This window comes from Pieris rapae, chromosome 8 (genome assembly GCF_905147795.1).
Source record: "Pieris rapae chromosome 8, ilPieRapa1.1, whole genome shotgun sequence".
In the NCBI taxonomy this organism is placed as follows: domain Eukaryota; kingdom Metazoa; phylum Arthropoda; class Insecta; order Lepidoptera; family Pieridae; genus Pieris; species Pieris rapae.
In genome coordinates, this window is record NC_059516.1 from 9,562,813 (window position 1) to 9,587,741 (window position 24,929).

General features: G+C 30.7%; 1 protein-coding gene across 1 annotated transcript; it reads left to right on the forward strand.

Moving 5' to 3' along the window:
- Positions 1 to 114: 114 nt before the first annotated feature.
- LOC110998907 lies at positions 115 to 24,603 on the forward strand. Its single transcript, XM_022267719.2, has 8 exons — positions 115 to 144; positions 6,099 to 6,209; positions 14,586 to 14,663; positions 16,932 to 16,967; positions 22,690 to 22,793; positions 22,939 to 23,033; positions 23,242 to 23,344; positions 23,635 to 24,603. The coding sequence occupies exons 2-8, from the start codon at positions 6,116 to 6,118 to the stop codon at positions 23,656 to 23,658; spliced, it is 534 nt and encodes a 177-aa protein (XP_022123411.2). The 5' UTR covers positions 115 to 144; positions 6,099 to 6,115; the 3' UTR covers positions 23,659 to 24,603.
- Positions 24,604 to 24,929: the final 326 nt, after the last annotated feature.

Below are 24,929 nucleotides of genomic sequence, written 5' to 3' on the forward strand. Positions count from 1 at the left end.
TTCTGCGATTGCGTGAAAAGTTGTAAAGTTCTCAATGAAAAGTTACGTAGGTGACTCGGCGCGTTTCACGTATAAATAGCACGGGGCTGATACGCCGTGGTTAGATAGCTTTCGGACGCAACCATCGGTGGAACACCCTCACTTGTAAGTAATATTTTTAGTGTTTTAAATAATCATTTATTTAATGTTCGATATTTGAATTCTTGTCACTCTGGGGCGGACGTTTCTGACTTTAAGGCTAGGCTACGAGTGGGTTCTATTTTTAAAATCAATAATTATAGCTATAAAAAAATCATTGAATAAAAAAATATAATTTTATAATGATAATGTCTAATATTTTAAATGTTTTTTTTTTGTTTGACATATAGTAAAAAAACTTTCCAAAGCGATATAGAAATTTTTGAGTTGGTTGCACAAATGTTTCCTTTTTATTAAATAAATGTAGATAATTTAAAAATTACTTTTTTTATGAAGCTTAAGAAAAAACTATTTTAACTTCCCCAATTTTTAACCCTTTTTTCTTAACCATTTTGTTGCGTTTGCTGATTACTGAACTTTCCATTTGCATATTTTTTATACTTTCGAAATTTTTACTTACACAATAATATACAATATATATAATAACCTAGAAAAGGATTTAAAAGTTAAAATATGTAACAATGTATAAGTTATAATCTACCATTATTAGTAAATATATGTTAGTTTGGATACCTACAGTTTGAGATTGAGAAATAATTCAGAAAATAACATTGCCGATTGTATACAAAATTTTCTATTACAAAGAATAGAATAAAGACTCCCGGCCGCAAAGCAGGCAAAAAATATTCAAGCCCAGGCCTTAATTATTAAAGATTTAAGTTGGCATCTGGTAGATAGTATCGGTGACCCCAGAGCTGATACTGGCTCAACGAATAAGTATCCCAATACAGCGAGGAAATGCTGTCAGCGTTAAAGGTACACTGCCACAGAGACGAAACTTATTTTTTTTTTTTATTCTTATTAATTACTATGGAGGTTAAGAAAATTGTATGTTTAGGGTTCAATAAATCAAAATAACAGTCCTAATTTACTCACAAATTCCTATACAATAACAAAATTAATTTAATGGAGCATCCCAAGCTATAAATTTGTTAGATTTCTAATAGAGGTAAATTTCTATAAATCTTCTATATCGGTCGTTAAAATATTGCATGGCTATTTCGTATTTTAAATAATGAAATAAAATTAACGTCTGTATACATTTTATTTTCTATGTATGTAAAATTCTCTAAAACAACTTGGATTTAATATTTTATGCTGGCCCATTCCGGATGTTTATTTATATGGAAAATAAAAAAAAACCCTTCATTTTAACATGTCTACCACCAAGCCCTATTTTTTTAATAACAATATTTCAACAGCATTTCGGAGTTAGCTAGATAGTAAAAGAGAAACTAAAAATTTATAAACAAAAGTTAACATCGTACAATAGACACCGACGATGTGAATTTGGAAGTCTAATTAATATTTTTACGTAGCTTTTTGGTAATTAAAACTCTTTTGAAAAACTTATTTCCAAGTTTTTTTTAAATTATTTTGTATACAATTTTTATTTTGAAATTTAACATATATTGTCAATTTCTAAACATAATTTATAAATATTTAAGACCTTTTTAACAATCATATAAGTTTTGACTAACGTCATTTCGAAAGTTATGACATTTAACAAATTTAAAAAAATAAATTTATGTTTTTTTTTAATGCAAATAAAGCATGACTTACTGACTAAGTCACCAATCTTGCTGAGACTGTTTTATGTCGTTCAGGTCTTTTCCGAGTATTAACGAGATTTACGAACATTTTATGACTTACAAGAATAGGTATATGTTGACTGATATTTTATATTTAAATATAGTCTAAGATCCGGGATTAGATAAATATACCCTCATCTGTTATTTAGATAAAACAATTTCTTATAAGCTGATTTCAATATCATGAACTTATAAAAACAACCTCTGCCATCATAAGCCTGCTGCAATTAATAGTAATTAATTAATTAACCACTAATTTATTTTTTATTTTTACTTTCTCATGTTAGTTACATGTAGTAAGTTAGAAACGTCAATACTTTATATTATATACCTCACTGTAGTCACTCATCTCACTCACCCATCTCTACGATTGCTATACTTACCTGCAGCTACGTGAGAAAAGGTAAATAAATGTAGCTTATTTCCCTCACATGTTAAATAAAAAATCTAAGTACATAAATGGGTTAGTCAATTACAATACAAATTTTATCAATATTTCTCAATTATCATTGCTCTCAAAATTTGTTCATCAATCAAATTTGTAAATTACAATTTCCACGGCTAACTCAAGGGATTCCCCAATTAATGTCGATTAAAAATCAAAAATTATTTACTGTTAAATGTCATCAGATTATTGGATTTTAACACGGTGACTTTATAGAAAAATATAATTTTCTTATTTTATTCGCTAAATTATGGCCCGGAGACAACATGTCAGGCAATTAAAATTAAAGAAAAATAACAAGCGATGTTTATTTTCAAAATCTACATAAAGAAAGAAATATATTTGTCCACAAATGTAAATCGTGATGATATAAACATTTCGTGAATTTGAATTTGTACTCTGTGACTTCGTCTGTATATTCCTGTAAATACTAAAAAATATTCAAATGCATTTCACACATAGTTTTTTCGCGCTAGGGTTTAAGCTATCCTAACATAAACCCTAACTAAAACTGTATGTCTTACATACCTACAACATTCCATTAGCTCTCCTTATATAAATTTGATATGGCGTTGACATTATACAGCAATTTATAGTATGCAATTTCGATCTAATTATGTCAATATCTGTGAAGCGATCAGAGAGCTCAAAATTTTTGTTGAAATTACTAACCATTTCATAAGACACAGACTATGGCACAATACTCAATTATAAGCAAATATAACTCTGCTAGTACATTTAATGGAAAAATCGAAATTGGCAAGACCCTGAAAATAGTGTGGCACACAAATATCACATATATGGCTAGACAAATATATAAATTTTACAAATGTAAAAATGGCCATTTGAGACGCCCGTGGGCCATAGAGGATTGTGGAGTTTTATTATTTATCGTGTTTACAAAGCGAAAATAAATTATTTGTCATCGCTTTTATTCATTGTAATTTATGAATGTTCTTTTAAATTAAATATCTCGTGTATTACCCACATTATAGTTTTCTTTCAAAGCTAGTCGCCAGAACACGTCATAGAAAAGACATGCAAATCCATTGTTTAGATAAATGCCATTTCTTTGTACGTACGCTTGGGGTCTAAGTGAAAACAATTTTAAAATGATTTATTCTAGAAACTGTCTAAAGGGAAATAATTGTTTATTATACTATATTATACTATATACTAAATATACTATGTAAACATCAAACCGTACTCAATTGTTTGTTTTTCAAATTTTTTTTTTAAATGAACGTGATTTATTATAGAAACTGTCTAAAGGGAAATAATTGTTTATTATACTATATTATACTATATACTAAATATACTATGTAAACATCAAACCGTACTCAATTGTTTTTTTTTCAAATTTTTTTTTTAAATGAACGTGATTTATTCTATAAACTGTCTAAAGGGAAATAATTGTTTATTGTACTATATTGAAATATACTATGCAAACATTATACCGTACTCAATTGATTTGTTTTTTCAGTTACAGAGTTATTTATAATATAGATTTTATGAAGTATATGATTGATGATTTTATTTACATAACGCAACGTAACATTATCGTTTTATTAAGCAAAGGGACATTTGCATTTGCAAGCACATTATGTAGTCTTATACATCATTTTTATACGCGATGTATGTTCGTTAATGTTTAATAGTATTATGTTTGGTTTTCTTCAATAAATGCCATGTCTGATATAAGGTTAATTATTAGCGAGGTGGTTAGCAATCAATTGTGGTAGATTATACTTTGAAACGTGGTGTACTATAGTGCTTTATGTGCTCGCTAATTCAATATAGTAAATCGTACAAACAATTAATTTTTTTAATGATTTCTTAAAAAGATTTTATTTAAATAAATAAATAATTAGTAAATACTATCACCGTCGTATATGAAATTGATTGTTATGAAACACGTGTTCTAAATATAAAAATACTAGAATATACAACTTGAATATAGTTATCTATTTCCATGCCACCTAGACCTAACTTTACGATGTAGAATTTAGCTGTTAGTGTGCGCGCGCATCGTAAAAATTCACTCTCATTATTTTTCTCCATCGCGCCAAAAGAAGTATAAATTCTAAAATTGGACCTGTTTCGACAAATTTACCGTAAAACTTTTATTATCTCTATCAGCTCTTAACTTACAACATTTGCTCAGTTCTCTGCGGAGTCTGCGATTAGAAAAGATTTATACGTTTTGAAAACAATAAAATGTCGAGAGTACAGGAACTTTGTCAGTAAATGACCACTACATAATTACTTCTTAAACACGTTAAAATACAGGCTTTTCATTTTTACCTAACCCAACTTTATTTTTTTATTTTTTTTAAAGAACAGGGGGCAAACGGGCAGGAGGCTCACCTGATGTTAAGTGATACCGCCGCCCATGGACACTTTTCAAGAAATGTAAAAAAAACGTTCATAAATGTTTTGTACATTTGTGGAGCAGTGTTGGCCTAGTGGTTTCATTGAGTCTCATCATTGAGGGCGTAGGTTCGAACCCCAACTGTGTACCAAAGGACTTTCTTTCTACGTACGCATATACATTTGCTCGAACGGTGATGAAAAACATCGTGAGGAAACCGACATATCTTTGACCCAAATCAGCACCGGCATGTGTGACACAGAAGGCTGAATATCTACTTGTCTATTAGATTGAAAAATGATCATGAAACAGATTCAGAAATCTGAAGCTAAAGAGGTTGTAGCCACTGATCTTTTTTTTTATTAAGTGTTTGGCACACTTAGTTACCTAAAAGATAATACTACGAGACGCCTAGTTTTTAATTTAATTTTTTGTTATAAGTTGTCTCCGCATAAAGACATCATTTTAAAATAAGATCTAGCTAGACTTATAAGTAACTTTAAATTAACCTAATGAACTAAAAAACACTAAATTAACATTAGAAAGTATCAGAGAAGTAGAAGAGAATAGAGAGGATAATAAGTTCAGATGATAATTTTAAAATAGAAGTTAGTTTGTAATCTTCTGCTAAAACACCAAAGTTTCAAATCTAACTAAAATAATTTATCCACGATTTCTAACGGAATTATTATTATTATCATAAGAAACAAACACAGGTTAAACAATCTTATAATAATGTTGTTATTTTTAATCAAAACACACCGGTTATAATAGACTGTTTATTCTGTTTACTAAGTTTGAGCTACTTTATGATTTCTCCAAATTCGAACCTCAATTTTCAATTCAAGGTATCTGTTATTCGTCCAGTTTAATGTACATTATTTTGTTATGTTCTATCATATTATAAATATGTTTGATTAATAAGATGAACGAAATGTTTACAATCTATTGTTATAATCGACAAATATAAACATAGAAACATATAAACTAGCTGCTCCCGCGAACTTCGTAGGTACTATTTTTTTAGTACATACCAACATGGAACAGTTTGCTTTGCTACCCTGTTCGGTTTTCGGGTATGAAAAGATCAAGTTATAAGTTCTTAATTAACAAATAAATATAACGGTTGATTGTAGAGGGTAGATGAAAATTAAGGGTTGTATGTATTTTTGTATGCTGTATCATAGAGAAATAATAACAAAAAAATGTTTATATATATATTATATGTAGATAGATAGATTAACTTAAGCTAAGTAACTCATTTGTTTTACGTTCCCGCTTAGGTCTCCAACGCCTGCCTTTTTCAAGTTTAAAGTTCCTTAGCTGTTTTTGAGGCATGTACCTCGAACGATACATTCTTTAAAACTCCACTTTTCTTTAAACTTCTTGTTATGTGCACTGCCAATAGGTTCTTTAATTTAGCTAAATGGTCAGGTTCCTTTACCTTAGTCGGAATAATCAACAAGCGTTTAAAAAGAAATATTTGTTGCAGTAAACACAGTAAGAACAATGCAGAAGACAACGAGAGCATACCTGCCTAGCGCGGCCGCAACAGCCTGCCTATCACTTCTGCTTATCATCTGCCTTACTGAAGGAGCTTCAGGTAATTTATCCATCTCGAATATTCTTAGCCATTATTGATGCTTACCGAATTTTTTTAATTCAGAGAATATTACATGGATGAGTAGTTCTATTGTTTTTTTTTTTGCTAAAATTATAAAGAAACGAAAAGTACAAATCACCAAAATCTAACTTGACCTGAAGGACACTACAAATAAAATCCCTTTACTTAGATAAGTATAAAGATGAAATGAAAAAAAATCAATTCAAAAACGAATACATAAAACAAACAGAAATAGAAATCTTACTATCATAATTTGGTGGAGCCAAGCCATTACTCCACCTCCACCACTCATTTTTTGGTCAACACTTGTTGTCTAAAAAATACCTTTTACTCAATTTTCAGATGTTCTTTTAAGATTTGGAGGTCCATGGCAAACAACAATATATGAGGTTGTCCGTTCTCAATATATGCTATTTATACGAAATTTTCATTTACTTTTCGCTCTGGTATGCGTCGAATGTTCGACACTTCTTAGCCGTGGAAGCAGAGTCAAAAAAGTTTTTTTTGAGAATTGAATATCGATAGATAGATATTTATTATTCCAGTGTATAAAAATCTTAGGTCGTTAACATATTGGGTTCTCTCTTACGGGTCTGCAATAGATGTAAAAGCAAAGCGTTGCAATAAAAATTTTGTACTAAAATCTTCACCCCAAAACACCATACTGCTGGGCTGCGCATAATTCCTCTCAAATGAAAAACTCTTTGAAAACAAATTAAAAGTATTCACAGAAAACAATGTCTTTTGTTAGTAGTCACGTGTCAGAAAAGTTTCAATTTTGATTTAAGGAAAATAATTGTGAACTTGTTGACTTTGTTCAACTGAAATCAGTACTTTAATAAGTATTTCTTGTTGAACAGTTTATTTTATTTTTAGCTAAAACCAACTCTGTTGAATGTTTCAATACTCGAAATTTCTAGTATTAACATCCCAATAAAGGGTAATTACGATGTAACAAAAAAAGACACTTACAATTGGATAACGACTTGCCACTGCGGTGTTATGGATTTGAACATAGTAGCATGTTTTGTCTTTATAAAATACACTACTAATATAAATGTCCTTTATGAAATACTGGAAGATATTTTTAGATATTATAAAGAATAATAATAGTCATAAAAAATAAATAATAATATTTCAGATCAAGTACAATACGAAAGAAACTCCTTCATTTAAAGTCTACTTTCTCGTGTTTTTAAAACTCTGTAAAAAGCTGTTGACTTAACTAAAAAAGGTTTAACTAATAAAATATCGGACTGGCTTCAGGAATATTTTACCATTAGAGTGCAAAATTATCCGGTTAATACATAGGGTATATTTTCTTCTTTAAAAATTAATTTTCAATCGTGCAAAACTCCTAGGTTCTTATAACTAAAAAGCATTTTAAAATTATCGAAATGTATAGTTTGCTATAATGAATTTATAAGATATATTTATTACAATTCAATGTTAATTTAATATAGACGGAATCGCAGGAAAATATCAAAATAAATAATTCAGAAAAGCTAAAATAAAAAATAGTCTTTATAACCAGCTTATTTACTGCAACTGGCACAATTTTCCTTAGAGGCAATTACGCTCCACCTTTAATACCCTTATTATGTTATTAGTATGATAGCTTTATGTTGTGACGAATTTTAAAAGGTCTGATTGCGAAAAAGAAACATATTTTCTTAACATGGGCTTTTCTACTTCTACTTTATTTACTTTTATTTCATATTATTAGTTAATGTTAGAACCATAGTGACTATTTGCTTTTCAGGAATAAAGGTTTTTCGGTTTATCCTTGCAACTTTTCTTTCTATAAAAACCTTAATAAGAGTTCAAGGAATAAATAATTTTAATACTCAAATTGGCTCTTCTAGGAATTTTGTGCTTACTTATGAAAGTATAAATCTATTCCTGTACATAATATTATAATTGGTTTACGAGTTTTTAAGTAAATTTTGTAAACGCCAAATTTACCTGAATCAAAGTTTTGAGGCCTTCTCAATTCCTAAAAAGAATTACTTCAACCATAATATAATCGCGTTTATTTCCGTCAAAGAATATCCAATGGAATGAAAATATTATAAGATAAGATTATAACTTACTAATCAAATTCCTTTTTTCTATATTCCACTATTGTAACTACGATATTAAAAACCCAAACTACCATTGGTTCAATATAATTTTACGTCCTTAGGTTAACTTAATCTCAATAAAGTTAATTTGTGTCCCCTCAATTCACAAAAGAACATATTACATTATAAAAATATTGTATCCTTATCAAAAGAACGTAATAGATTTTCTCATAATACAAAATATTAATATATTATTAGGAAATGTTATATTTGGCTTGTTATATAAATTCTATCTTCGGCTACAGTGCGCCTTTAACGATATGTACGTGAATCACGTATGTACGTATTTAAAAGGAGTGTTAAATACGTACATACTACCAACTGACCCAAAAATATCATCACAGCAGATGGCTGATCACCTACTTTTTATCGGGCAGAAGGCAAACTTCACTTAAAGTAACCGCCGCCCATAGACACCCGTAACACCGGGAGGTTTGCAATTGCGTTTCTTTTAAGGTACACTCTTCTCTAGTCATAACGGTTTGGAATTTCCTGGAATTCAAACTTGTTCCATAAAGTAGAAGTGCGCGGCAAGAAGGTTCGCTTTATGAAACCTTCTTGCCGCGCACTTCTACTTTATGCTCTCACGGTTATACTCTGTGGTGGAACGCCAGACGTCAAGGTGGTCTGGAATTAGAAACCGATTTATCTATGGTAAACATTTTAAGAAACAAATACAGATATTTAAGGCCAAGACGAAAAAAAGTTGTTTTTATTTATGACCAATACCAAAAAGCTAAAAAACGCACGTAGTTCCAAAACCTGATAATATTACTTTGTACTTTTGACAGATTACCGAATTCAATAAAGACAGACTAACTTTCTAACATCTTTGAGTAAATGTTTCTTGATTAGATTGTCCTAATGTGTACGTGTTCTGATTACTATCAGATTTTTGGGTTGGCTTACTCAAAGGGAACATATATTTTTCAAAAATTGTTATTGTTTTTTTTTTAATCTTCTACAACAAATCATATGCTTTAAAATAAGAACTTTCCGGTTGCGTCATAAAAATATTTAATTAGATTATGTTTATACTTTTAAACCGACTATTTTGTTTAAGAGTTTAAGATGATAAGGAGGAGTTTTAAATATCATTAAATATTAATAAAACCACAATGAACTTATTTAAGTTATTAATTATCAATCTCAACAAATTAAGTTGAAGGAGTTGTTACAAATGTTCGTGTATTTTTTTTACTCTCATTGTTCAGAAATAGATATTTCACAAACCATGAGTTGATACAGAGGCTCTGTAAGGTAAGGATTCCTTAAAGTTTTGGGGATTGACCCCGGGTAAGAAAACGACCAATATTTAATACGGCCTCTTAATAGTTAAGTAACTTATTAAACTTTGCTTTATCAATTCTGTAGTTTTTGGGAGTTGTTCCTTAAACAAAAACCAAATTAATTTTTAACCCCTAATTATTCCAAACTCAATAAGGGGAATTCACCATAGATATAAAGCAACAGCTAGATAGCCGTAGATAGACGACTACAACCACTGCTATGGCGCGCTTACGAAGTTTATCTAAATGCTAAAAAAAATTAAACTTCTCGCCTAAACTCTGGCGTTACTTCGAGCCGGCCGCTAGTTAGATAGGTCGAACATCCTTACTTTAAGCACCTGTCTTCATCCACAAATCCAAAAGTGAATTAAAAATGCCTCCTTAAATTAATCGTTAAAGAGTTACGTTTTTTAACGTCTAATTACACTTCTAGTAGCACCGGTACCTACATTGAACCTACATACAATATTTTCAGCACAGATAAACAACCTTTATAAACAATTGTGTGAGCTGTGTTGGCCTAGTGGCTTCAGCGTGGGACTCTCATACCTGAGGTCGTAGGTTCGATACCCGGCTGTGCACCAATGGAGTTTCTTTCTATGCGCGCATTTTACATTTGCTCGAACGATGAAGGAAAACATCGCGAGGAAACCTACATGTATTTTCAAAACAAGCTATATCCAAAAATTTCAATGCTATACAGGCCCCATATTGTATAATAAGCTTAATAAAATACTAAATATTTATCCGCTTAATACCTATCAATGCAAAAAAAAAACTAGAAGAATGGCTAAAAACGCAAAAATATAATGAAGTAGAAGACTTGTTTCTTAATATAAAGTAATAAAATTAGGTTTTTAATTTTTTCTTTTTCAATTTCTTACTTCAGACTTAATAATAATATATTGTTGTAATTTAATATAAAAATATAATCTCTATAATAAATATTAGTTTCCATACTGAACAACGATACTAACTTCATCTCATATCCAAGTTCACTCATTTACAAGATTTAAAATAAAAATATTTTGTCGAATTTCACACTTACACCAATCTAACTAACTACAACAATTTCAATTTGATTCCACCTCCAATTGGTTAAATGACCAATTTCTTGATGACACTGGAAGAAACTAGCGTTTAAGGTACAGGCTAGGCCCAGTTTAAACGCTAGTGCTCATAGATGTATATTATATATAAGGTTGACCACAATGAATGTTGTAATATATGTAATGTATTTGTTTTTGGGTCAAATAAAGAAACTTTTTATTTATTTTATTTATTTATTTTCTTCAAAGTCGACGGCGTGTGGCAGGCACTGGAGGCTGATCACCTACTTGCCTAATAGATTTAAAAATGATCATGAAACAGATTCAGAAATCTGAGGCCAAGACCTCAAGAGGTTGTAGAGCCACTGATTTATTTTATTTATTTATAAACAATTGTATTAAGAAGTATCTTTGAACCTCAAAAGAAATTGTAAATTCTTGGCATTGAGTCTGTACTGATAATAAAATCACATTTATTAATTTCATTGAACTGCGTTTGAACACTTGGAAACTAAACGGTTGCAATGCACAATCGTTTGAGTTATGGAAATTCAATATCCAATGGAAACTTAACGGCCCGCTTATTATAATAATTAAATGAAACTCGAAAGCTCGCCTCGAAGCGCTTGTGTTTAGATATAATCTATCTAGGTGTCTAAAAATTCGAAATTTAAAAACTGTATTTTTTCTAATCTGATCTTTATAGTCAATTGTCAAAATTAATTTACTTTTAATAATCTTTACTATTTGATTTATGTTCTTTTTGATAAAATCTTCTTGAACTTTTAGTTCTTTAGCCTAATCTATAAAACTGTATACGATTTAGTAAATATTTGAGGCTATATTTTATGTCGGCATTAAAACCTTAATATGATTGGTGCTCGTTCGTTTTACGACCGGACAAACATTTCTCCTACAGTAATTAATTGTATGGCGCAGACTTAATCCGTGATTTTTATAAAATGAATTTGTTATTTAAATTTCCTAGGAACAAATAAAAATCCGATTATTTTATGGACTCTATTTTAATCTTTTCTTAAGCATTCACAATTGACCAATTATCACTTCGTTGCAAATGGCCCCCCCCCCCCCCCCTCTTTGATTTATCTCTTTTTACGAATATTACGCACACATTGTGTATGCTTGAAATTGTTTTTGTACTATTTTTGGAAGCTTAGCTTTGCTGACAAATCGCAAAAGTATATTCAAATAGGTAATTTAAATGGAGGAAGGCAGCGGTCCTTGTCGCTAACAACCGATCTCTTCCATGCAACCCTGATAAAGAAAAACAGTACGTTACTTAGAAGACAAAACAAATCACGAAATACAATCACCGGTTAGTTAGTTCATTTTATTCCGGATTTCAATTTCAGAGAAACATAATTGGGCTAGGATATTGAAGGCTTGTGCCGTAAAAAATAAACGATCGCAAAAAGCCCATTGTCTATTCGAAACTACAATTGTTTGCCAGCCTGATTAACTTAAAAGTATAATCAATGGTGAAAGGTTGTGAACTTCGTTATAATCACATATTACTAGCATTTACATGAATGTTGGGGCAGGTCAGCACGCGTGCACAGAGTAACTAATAATTATTGCACAGAGACAAATATAAAAGTAAAAAACTATTACTTCTTACGGCGGTATTTCATGTCTGAGTGTCACACCTCGTGGTCAACAAGGAAAAACCTGGATCGGATCCAGGTTTCTCCTTGTCTATTTCCAGCCGTCCAGCACTTCTCTTATAGCAATGTATAGTTTTGAGGGCGAAGAGTCTTTCACTTGATCCATCCATCTGGTTGGTTTGGACTCTGCGTTTGAATCACGGCACCAATGGACTTTTATATACATTTATTAAAACACAGATTGATCACCATCTACTACATATACTTGGCTAAGAAAAAAAACAAAAAGCTCTTAAAGACTCAGGACCTGTTTCACAATGTATGGTTAAAGTGCCAAAGCCCAAATAGCTATGCAACACATAAATTATTATATAAGATAAAAGCTCCCAATAATATACTTCGCATTTCATGACGTATAGCACTAACTGACAGTCGTGAAACGCAAAAATACTATTTATCCTACCAATAAGTAATAAATAGCTTATTTGGAACTTATCCGGACATTGTGAAACAGGCCCTAAAGGTTCAAAACAAACATGAACTCTATAGTTCCAATCTTGAGTATATGTCATACAATTTTAGGTAAGGTAGGTAACGGTTGCATATATACCGATGTCAGTAGGTAGTCTAATATTATAAAGTATTATTTTATTTAATATGATAATTTTGCCTTTGAATTGAAGATACATCAATCTTCAATGTTTTACTTGACACCCGTATCCAAATCCAATTGTTGTCTCGTTGGTACTTAACTTCCGGGCTGGGAATCACTTAGCCGCAACAGTTATGTTTATTTAGGGTCTGTTTCACAATGTCCGAATAAGTTCCAAATAAGCTATTTATTACTTATTTGTAGGATAAACACTACTGTTGCGTTTCACGACTGTCAAATAGTCATGAAAACTGAAGTTTCTTATTTGCTTTTATCTTCCGAATAATTTATGTGTTGCATAGCTATTTGGTACTTTATCCATACATTGTGAAACAGACCCTTCAAATACAATACAAAACGACAATTTAACAAAACCATAAGGTTATTTGTCGACACGACAATTCCTGTCATGTAATCGGCTTTCAAATAAGCCAATTCCTCGTTCCACTCAATAAACGTTTAAAAAGATATTAAACTGCTTGACGTCTGCTCCAGAAGTAATTCCGTTGTTTCTACTTATTTATCTAGAATATTCTATTTCTAATAATGCCGGGTGACATTTGAACGAATATTTGTTTTCTTTATTTCAACCTGACCATTCAAACCTTCAAGGTAAACATAATTTGATATAAAGTTGAGAGTGAAGCAGTTGAAATAGAAGTGAAACTAATTGTTACATTTTTAAATATATCTTTTGCGTGTAAAGTAAATAAATATAGTATATTTGAGCAATCCAATGGTGCATTTTTTAAATAGTTTTGTCACATACAAAATTTGAAATCTTTTCTCTATTTTTATTTGCTTTATTTGACTCAAAAATAAAAATTTATTTTCTTTATATTGTTGTATCAGATTCGTTAACTAACAATTATTATATATTAAACTAGCGGCCCGTCCCGGCTTCGGGTGAACATTAATTTTTAAATTGTTTTTGTAGATATTGACTATGTTCTTCAATATTTTTGGAAAAAATGTTTTTTCTATCATTAATAGTTTTCGCAGCGCATGCGATGAAAGATATTTTATAGGCATATTTTTTTACACTTGGGTAACATTATTACAGTTTTGATATTAATCCTTAACCTAAATTAATCAGAGATAATGTAGCATTCAAATGGTAATTTTTTTTTTTAATCGGCCCAGTACTTTTTTAACCCAATTTACTGACATACATACAAATCTGTCCTCTTTATAATATCAGAATAGATTAAGCGGTTATATTATTACATTAAGTTAACATCTTAATTAAAGTAGAAAAAATCACAGCTTATAAGTTAAACCAAAATGTTAAGTATAATATAAAATAAATGAAACTTATGAATGCAATGGATGATTTTCTATTGTATATGAAAATCAAACTATTTCTCTTACTAGATCTCCTCGAGAAGTTGATTTTTAGGTTTTCAATATTATTATTTTTATATATTATATATTTTAATGAAAATAAAGTTCATTTAAACTAATATTCTTCGAAACAGTTGAGGTCAGTATTCGTGGTTGTACCTAAAAACAATTAAAAAAGTATATTTCAATACAAACGTAGCAAATGACGCACATATTGCTTCTAACATCAGTTTGATAATCACAAGGATGATTTTTAATAATTTTTATCCACAGAGCAAAGAATTAACAGTAGAGGTAGCAAGTCTTCAAATCTATTCCAAAAAGTCAACGGATGGAGAAGCCAACGCGGAGGTATGTTGCGATAACTGTGCTGAATAACTTGGCTCATTTGTTCTGTACATTGTTTATTAAAATTGTTCAATTATTTTCACGTCGATTTTGTTATAGCATGCGTAAGGCGAAGTATTAACAATTGTATGAAACATTTTTATGTAGAATTTTTATTCTTTGTACTTTTACAGATCTAATTTTCAATTCATAATGTGTTTTTTTAATATTTCATCATTATTTTATATGCTAATTACGAAGTAAATATAGTACACTATACTTCAGAGCCAGAGACAGCACAGTAATTGCATGGGCTTATTGCACAGTAGAATGCTACCTCTATTGATTAATTACACTGCATTTGAAATTTTCGCTTGTAAGTATTATCATGCAGCGATCAGGCAATTAGAAATATGCATGCGTTTGCATTTTTATTAAATAGTGTAATGTTTTCATGGAAACTGGTAGCCTTGCTTGCACCCGTTTCTGGGAAAATTTAATAAGCTCCCAGGCTTTTCATCGAAGTGCATTGTCAAGGTTTAATTCCTGGTAAATAACGTAATAAAGGACACCAACTGTTGTTGTATTGAAAATATTCCTATTCGTGATTAAGTTCGGCAATTATTTATCACGTATTAAATTGTTACTTATTGATGCATGTTTTTTCCTATATTTTTAAATATATGGTAAATATTTATTTGTAATATCGACGTGCATGTATTAAGAAAAATATTTTATACGTAATAAATATGCTATTGGAGGCCGGAATAATACATACCAACGTTACTTTTTCAAAACAGAGGCAGTGTATACTAATGTTGCGGCCATTTTAAGAAATAACACCGATTTATCTGATATTAAGGTGCAAACTCAATCGGATACAGCTTAAATAATAAAATTTCGAAGAATGAAACCTCTTTTTTGAAAACTCGTTTTTGAATGAAAAAGTCTGGCTTGAAATGAAGTCATTACCTCCTAGTCTACATACCTAATTATAATAACAACACGAACCTTCGATGAATTCACGTAATTATTAACTTTCACAAATTAAACATTAAACCTTTAGTTGGTTTTAAATTTTGTTTAAAACCTAAAAGCAGCCTATTTATCCTTATTTAACAAAAAACTAGAAACCCAATTTTATAACATTGTATTTTCAAGTTTTATAAACTAGGATTGGACGATTTAAATGATTGAACCGAGACAGATTAAAATTTTTGAATTAAAATGAAACATTATTAACGTAAAAATCTTAAAGAAAATCAAAATCATTTTTGAATTAAGAATATTTTAAGAACAGAAAATCTTACTCATTACTTTTAATGCCTTCGAAGTTTAAAAATTATATAAATGGTAGACCAAAATAATTTTTAATGAAAAATACCCTATGGGTACTGAACCATCACAATTTTTTTTAGTTTATGAAATAGTCTCACTACGTATCATTGTTGTAGAATCTTAGTTCATTATCATTTTTGTATTAAGAATATTTTAAGAACAGAAAATGATTTACCATATTCCCTGTGTAACATTATCTATGTGAATCTTACAAATATTGTTTCCCTTTTAAAGAACCTTTAAATCAACTATCTAAGGATTCCAACAAGGCAATGGGGCAAGTTAGTGTCTTATTAGATCGTAGCCACTCCCGTAATGCACGTGATGCGTTTATGGGCTAATATGAACTGAGTGCATCATAATATTCACCTACTCAGTATAAAGTAGAAGTACAATGGATTTGCTTTAGTGTATTAAAAATTTTCATAGTAACAGTATCAGATTTGTCTGGGTCTAACGTAATCGTGTAATTTAGGATTTATAGCACGTTCATTATATTTTACAGGAAAAAAATATATATGGATTACGTATTAGTGCTGGGACAGTTCGTGGAAAAGTTCACAAAGAAAAAATCCACAATATTTTAATTTTTTTTACAGAAAATAAAAATAATATCTTCAAGACTATAGTGTTAGTTGTTTGGATTTTAAGTAAACTTTAAGTAAATATTCCAGTCGATTTCTTGCGCTGGGTTTATAGAATACACCAGTAAAAATAACAATCTTACTGAGTTTAGGCAAGTGAAAGTGGAACAAAATAGACGAAGATTCATCCATTGAAACATAAAATGTCTAATAAAAAATATTTAATTTCTGACTTGATGTATGTATATACCTATATATTTATAGATATTATAAATTTCATCACAGACTTCTGAAACATCATATATTTATTTGTCTTTTATAAGTGGTTTTTATCTACAAGAAAATAATACCTTTTAATATTTAATTTCAGGATCCTGCCTAAGCTACGGACATTCATGTTGGGGAGGTAAGTACATATACTACTACTATATGATGATACTATCTATAAAAGTGACATAATATGGCATGTATGTCATTTTTAGAAACATTTAATTATATTTGATGATATAATAACAAGTTAAATATCTACTACAGACAAATTTGAGTGTCATGTTCAAACCCAATAACCTATCTCAATCCATTTTTACCATCGGAGATATACATCTTAATCCAAATATTGATAAAGTGTGCCAATAACCAATCGACGGATTGTAGCCATCTGTTGATACAAGCTATCCATGGTGGGTCAGATCGGAGTATGTGGATAGACCTTTTGCATGAAAATGACAGTTCAACTGTGTCCTATCTTAAGATTTTAACTTATACCAGATTTTAAAATAATTAAAAAGCTATTTGAAATTTATATTTTAATATGATTTGTATGGTTTTATTTACTTTATTTGGATATATAAGAAATTCTTTTATAACATTTATTTAGAAACTTGGGCAACAAAGCGTTGTTTGTTATTATTATTATATACGTATGTTGGCCTAGTGGCTTCAGCGTGCGACTCTCATCTCAGAGGTCGTAGGTTCGAGCCCCGGCCGTGCACCAGTGGACTTTCTATCTGTGTGTATGTATAACATTCCTTCAAACGGTAAAGAGAAAGATCGTGAGGAAACTGGCTTGCTTTAGACTCAAAGTCGACGGTAATTTTTTTTTGTTGAACAGGGGGCAAATGGGCAGGAGGCTCTCCTGATGTTAAGTGATACCGCCGCCCATGGACCATCTCAATGCCAGAGGGCTCGCGAGTGCGTTGCCTGCCTTTTAAGAATTGGCACGCTCTTTTTTTGAAGGACCCTAGGTTAATAAGGACGGTGTGTTAGATTGGCCAATAGGCCTATACAGAAATCTGAGGCTATAAAGGTTTTAGCGCAACTGATGTATCTTTTATTTAAAGCTTACATAAAGTAGTCATTTTACGTCACAGATAACACGTAATAATTGTCATTATGAAATTGCAAGTAATCATTGTCATATTAAGCTCATTGCGACGATAGATCGTATAGGGTTATCAAAGATCGCTTATCGATGATGAGCTGCCTGTAAATCCTTATGTCAACGCCACTTGCACATTCCCATACTTCTTGTAGGGGAATATCTGATTGGGTGCAGCTCAATAATGTATGGTGTGAATCTATATTACGTAAATACATATATAAATAAATTTTATTTCCGACAACGTTAATTTTATTTCCGAGGCTTAATTTAGTTTTTTTTTTGTTTAATACTAAAAGTACTGTACTCTAAATTGTCTTACTGTTTGTCATAAAGTTTCGGCGTCTAGGATACAATTATTTTTGTGTTTTATCTTTTATTAACTGCGCGATTTAGATGTTTTATCTACCAAATATATTAAGTAGTAAAAACATTCAAACACTAAGTTTACGACCTACAGCGTTTGGGAAATATTAGTATGAATCTAAATTTAACAAATTATTAAAACCCAAATAGTGTGTTAGAATAATTCTAAGGAAATATACAGGTTTTTTCGAATTGGTTTTTCTTTCCAAATGAACATTAGCAACTTGTACTGTTGATTACCTAGTTTTCGTTTTTAACTTTTTCCGATTGTTTTCATTTCTCCCACGTTCAAATCTCCAATGCATTGTGAAGCAACTCGCTTGCAATTATAAATTCAATCAAATAGATGTGCAAGTAGCTTTAGATAACCTATTTTAAATCACGTTGTAAAAAAATAGGTTAAAACACATTTGTTTTCTGCAGCAGTTTCATTAATCTCTATTCGGCATACCCGGTATTGGTGTCTCTACACCTGGAGACTTTATTGCTAATAATCTTGTTTAAATGAGCAAGTCTATTGACAGTCTATCGCCTTGTTTTTAACATTACAGTTGTGATTCCTTCCTAAAACTGGTATAGATACACAGAGTTCCCTGATTTTATTGCCACATACAGTGCTGTTACCTATATACCTAAGGGATATGTGCGACGGCGAAGGCCTAGGTTACTCGCAATATCAAAGGCAAGAACTCTCCGATACTGTCGACATATTTGTATGTTCGCAGAGTGAATTCACAGTAGCGATATTATGTATATTATGTGTTCAATTTTTTATGTACATTATTGTATTTTGTTGAATGTTTCGCCACATCGTCGTATGGGCATAGGCTGTAAAGATGTGTGTATTTCTGAAATAAATAAATAATAAATAACATGGCCCACGAAAGTGAATTTCAATACTGTTTATAACGACGACATTATTATGTTACAAATGGTACTATCAAGCTATTATTCCACTACTGCTATGATGTAGTACGGCTAATTAAGAGGAAGTATCATTGTGTGTACAATGCTTGAAACCGGAACTAACTACTACTACACGATCCTTATCGTTAACCAAATTCTAAAGCTAATCTATTATGTGGATATATTTATCTGTTTTAATAGAAAACTAGTTTCTTTGTAATATATAAATAGGTCAGTTTTCTGTGCCTGATTCAAATTGAATCTTAGGATCTAAGGCGTGGCTGTTTCACCATATAAGTTAAAGTTAGTTTGACATAGAAATAAATGTCGGATGGCGTAACAGCTGGGATTCGTACACTGAGTTAGGTTTGGAGCTTTAATATATTATTTAAAAAAAGTCTCCCGGTACGCCTTTTCGTTATAAAGTCAACACAACTAAGATTTTCAGTCATCACCAACAAATTAAGAAATTCATGAGGTTTTGTGTACATTGCTTGGAATATAACGATAACGAGCTCGCTAGTTACGAAACAAAATTTAGATAATAATCCGGAAATTGGATTTATCATATAATTTTTCGGAGCTTCGCGACTAGTTACTTTGGTTAGGTTTCCGTGATACAATTGCTTATATTGCATGTCAATAGCTAATTGTATACTTAATTGTCATCCTACTTTTTGCCAGTAAATCAAAAACATACTAAAATACTTAAAAATGTTGTCTGCTCAAGCCTTGGCTGAGTAGAATTTTATATGCTAAATACACAATGCTTACAAAAACAATTCAGGAAAATTTCATGTTAAAACCATCAAAATCTAAGGCCCAAAAATCACTTGGCTTAAAGACCTTAATTCACTTTGATTCGCGAATGGTACAGGTGTTTAGTAATTAGGACAAAAAAAGTATGGACAGCGACTGATTACTGCAGGTGATTAGAAGCCTGCATAGTAATGTGATTAGAAGAAGATAGAGAAGTACGTCCCTATTCCCTCACTCGGAGCGTGCCTGCCAAAACACGTCTGATAGGCAGCAGTACTCTTCGGTCATTGGCAGTTTGCGCCATAAATGGGTCTTCTATTAATCCATTTTCGAACCCATACATTTGTTTTACAAACTTGCTAACCGATAACTGAATTTACAGTGCCACTATTCATCCTCAATTAATAATCAGTTGTACTCGCACTAATCAAAATGGATTTAGCTTTCGGGCACAAAGGACTACAAGATGAAATAATGAATTCATATATCTTAGGAAAAAGCTATGTATTATAGAGGTACTGATGTGTCATTTAATTAATATCTAAGATTTTTAATACCTTCATCAAAACGCTGAAAAATTATTAAAAATTCATGTCACGAAACAAATATTAATATACAAGAACCTAAGGGAATATATTAAGTGAGATACACACTATACAATTTAGAAAATATTAATATACAATTACAAACTAAAAATATATCTAATAACTAACCTTAAAATTTAATTATTAAAAAATATTATTAAAAGGAGTCCCTTTAGGCAAGGTTCCGAAGATACTAGCATATACAAGTATATACTGAGTACTACTTCTACGAAGATTATGTGTGGAATGTATTTTTTATGTATTATTTTCTACGTAACAAATTTCAAAACATACCTGTTACATTTATGTATGAATTTCATATTTTTGTATGAAACAATAATCATATTTATGAAGGTAAAGGCTTTTATTTTCATTCAAAAGGGAGGGAAGGGGTAGACTTCTTTCTAAAATATATCTATACATTTTAACATTTATGACTTACTTGACTTAATGTCCAACCCAAAACAAAATCAAATTCTTTATAGTCTATCCTATATTCTGAATGTTAAAAGATCAATGTTTCTGAATTATTATTTCGGATCGAAGCAGGTTCCATAGAACTTCGTTACGTGCATTCTAGGATTTTTTTAATTCTATTAATGTGAATTGAATACAAATGCAATAATGCTCAATTCGAGTTTAAATATTCCACAAAATTTATATAAGATTGGACTTTTTCGTCCTTACTTAATTGCAAGGATAGGCTGATAGTTAATAGTTCACTACACAAGCCTACCCTCACTTTCTCGCAAAGTTTCTCACTGTATCGGTAGCACGCGCCTGTGTAGTTGATTCCACATTTGACAGTTCTAAGAGATCCAATTCGTGGAGCGCCCATATCAACCTTTGCGAATCACATTCATTTTTATCCGCAACATTTTACTGAAGTTCTTTGTCGGAATAAACCAGTATATAAGGTGTTAGTTCAAGGTTAGCAAATGAGAATCTATTCTATTCTGTAGTCGATGTTTTATGTAATATGATTTCCTAAAATATTATTTCCTTTCGTGCATATATAATTAATGTGAAATAAATATGACATCCTCAAATAAAACCTCTTATTTTTAGAATGATTAATGTGATATAAAACAAAATGGCGGAGGTTTAAACTCATCAGTAACACGGTGTTCCCGCTTAAACATGTCGTATGAATATTAATTCTGAGCCTAATGAATTAAAAACAGCCCGTAATCCTATTATTAAACAGGTAACGTCGTTTCTAATGACATTGTGGGTGCAAGGATTTTAACAAACATGGTTGCTATGGTAACAATTATAATACTACGGTGAACTATAATTGTTATATAGTTCACAATTTTGATCGTAAACTTGGATTCTATGATATGCTCAGCATCACATTGAGAGCCTTGCAAACGGCGTAGCTGATCGTAGCTTCTACATGAAAAAGAGGTTCTTTTAATAGCTTAACGGAGGATCTAATTAAATAGTAGAGACAATAACATTATTATTCTAAAGACCCCGTCACGTCAATTTAATTTGAGTACCTTAATGTTATATTTATATGTATAGAAAATTCAGTAAAATGGTTGTCACAGTTTTCAACAAATTTACAATATTCAATTAATAAAATTGGTATTAAAATTGTATAGTCGTTTTCCATGTGTTCGAAGCAAAAGCAAAATACTAATCCTATTACGGTACGGTACGGTACGGTATTTTAATGTACTCATGGCAGCTAAAGGGAATATCTCGAAATGTAGTTTATAGTTTTCTTTATATTAAAAATACACTTTGAACCTTGTACAATAAAGGTTCCAAAACCGTATTTAATCCATTAATTGTTTCAATCTAATACCAATCGAAAATGTAAGGGGATTATCTTTTTAATGCGGAAATGGTTTCTGGTTTGATCCAAATTATATTTTGCCACGCCGACCGGCGCGGCTTTGTACTGGTTTAATCTATACCATCTTTGACTTTGACTAAGATGACCAATTTAATTTAATATTTTATTTGGCTTCTAAAAATTTTTTTATAATATAAATTAAGAATAACCATATGATAAGCGACAAAGTAACTACATATTGATCACTCTTGTATCACTTTGATAGTAAAATGTATGAATTATCAATATTGTTTTGACCCCCATTTATAAATATAATTTCTACTTTCAGCTCATGGCAAACGATCCGGAAAACCAGCAGCGACAGCCCCAGCAACACCCCCAGATTGGTACATCACGAAAATGCTTCGGCAAATTGCTGCAAACGATGATATGGTACGTTATTTTTGTTACTCATACATTATTAATATGTACAAGAAACAGGTTAAAATGTCCTAAGTACGATGTGATGACTCTCGTTCTGTATGCTGTATAAATATTTGAACTTAACTAAACTATAATTTATTTTTTTAATTTACAGAACCATGACCAAAACTCCGAAATTAAAAAAGAAGATTCAAGTGACATCTATCGAGTGGTTTTTGAAAACAATGCACCGAACGCTCACCGACTCGAGTAGGTTATTCGAATTTTTGTGCTATAGTAGTTTGTAGTATGATACACAGATGGCGCTAAAGATGAAAACAATAATCAACTTAAATCTCCTATAGTTGGATATAAAATAAATCGCAGATTAATATATTTAGTATAAAGTTTTTTAATTAAATGCTATTATTATTAGGCTTGCATAGTATTAGCTTAATATTTTTAATTACACTTGCAGAAGCAGTGAAGAAGTACCACTTGATTTTGCATCAAAGTTACCGGAAGCCAAACCAATGTTGGATGAAGATTTACTATCGAAGCTAAAACTATGGCACTTAATGGTATGAATATTAAATTATTAACAAAAGTTTAAACGATAGTTCAGTGCGTGTTACATTCGATTATGTCTATACGATTATGTACTTTTATTTGTCATCTTTCTCTTATTTCCTACCTAATACTATAAAAACTCCTTTAAAAAGAGCTAATGGAGGTGATAAAAGTTTTCCAACTCACGAGCTTTCTGAATTGATTTATTTTTATTTAAAACAGGGTTTGTCTGCTTCTTAAAAAGAACAATGTTCACACAGTGGTGAATAAATGAAAATAACTTTTAATGAATTTTTTTCAGCGAGTTGCTTCAGAAGAAATTTAAACAAAACGACTGACACGCCCTTACGCATTTTATTTAATACTCTAGTATTAACTTCGATAACTGTCAATTGTAAGGCTGGGTTGCAATTGACTATTTGTAATATATGGCCTAAGTCAATGTGCCACTCATAAATGAACGCGCCATTTGTACCTGTCTATGTCAAATTGCATTTTTAATATGTAAAGTAGGTTTTTATGTGGATGCGGCAGATTCTTACAAATATTACGTATTATATGCTGGAGCAATAACGTTATTAACAGCTGCAAGGTAAAACTCGATTTTTTTTGGCAAATAAACTAAACCACAGAACAGTTTTGAACTAACTTGGTTTTGAGGTTATTTAATTATTATATTAAATAATTGTAATGACAATGACAGCTGATACCAGCACTATTGCTCCGACAGATATATACGAAAAATTTCACTTTGAACCGGAACTAGATAGAGAAATGTTTTAAAACCTTTTTTATCTTAGCTTTTCTTAAATTCTTATGAATGTAACAAACATATTTTTTATTATAAAACAATATAATTGTTCACTAAGGCACTTGATGGGTTTATAAAGAAATTTCTACGAAATAATTAACGTAATAATACATACATTTCAAGACATAGAATGAAAAATTGAAATTCAAATTCGAAACATAATTTAATTAAATTTTCAAACCCATTACAATAAAATTAAATTAATTTATTAGGAAATTTATTTCTAAAAATATATTTTTTAAAGGTCTACGTTAAAATGTATTGAAAACCTGCCGCATCCTTCCCGTATATGTATAATAGGTACCGATTTTATATGTATCATATTCTACTAGTATAATTAAGACTACAAACATGCATCTCTTTTCCTTTTACGACAATTTATATAATAGTTCTAAGATGTGGTTAAAAAGTTACTGTTGGTGTTTAGTAAATCTGTAAAATAAAAGCAATTCACACATACCCTGGAATTTCATTTTTTCGAATCTCATCAGTCTCGTCACGGAATACTTTCCGTGATGCGTTGACGATGCGTAGAGATGTGGTGTCTGTCTGCATTTTCTACCGCATTTACCATGGAGAGTGTTCAGAGTTCTTCGGATTAATAACTGCAGCTGAATTTCATTATCGGGTGTCAGGGCAGAATATAAATTATACGAATACAGAATATCTCATCTACGTCGTTCCACAACAGAGTGTTTAAGGCTGTATTTGCCGGTAATATGTGGAACCAGCAGCCAACTGAAGTATTTCCGAATCAAATCGACTTAGAGTCCTTGACCGTATAA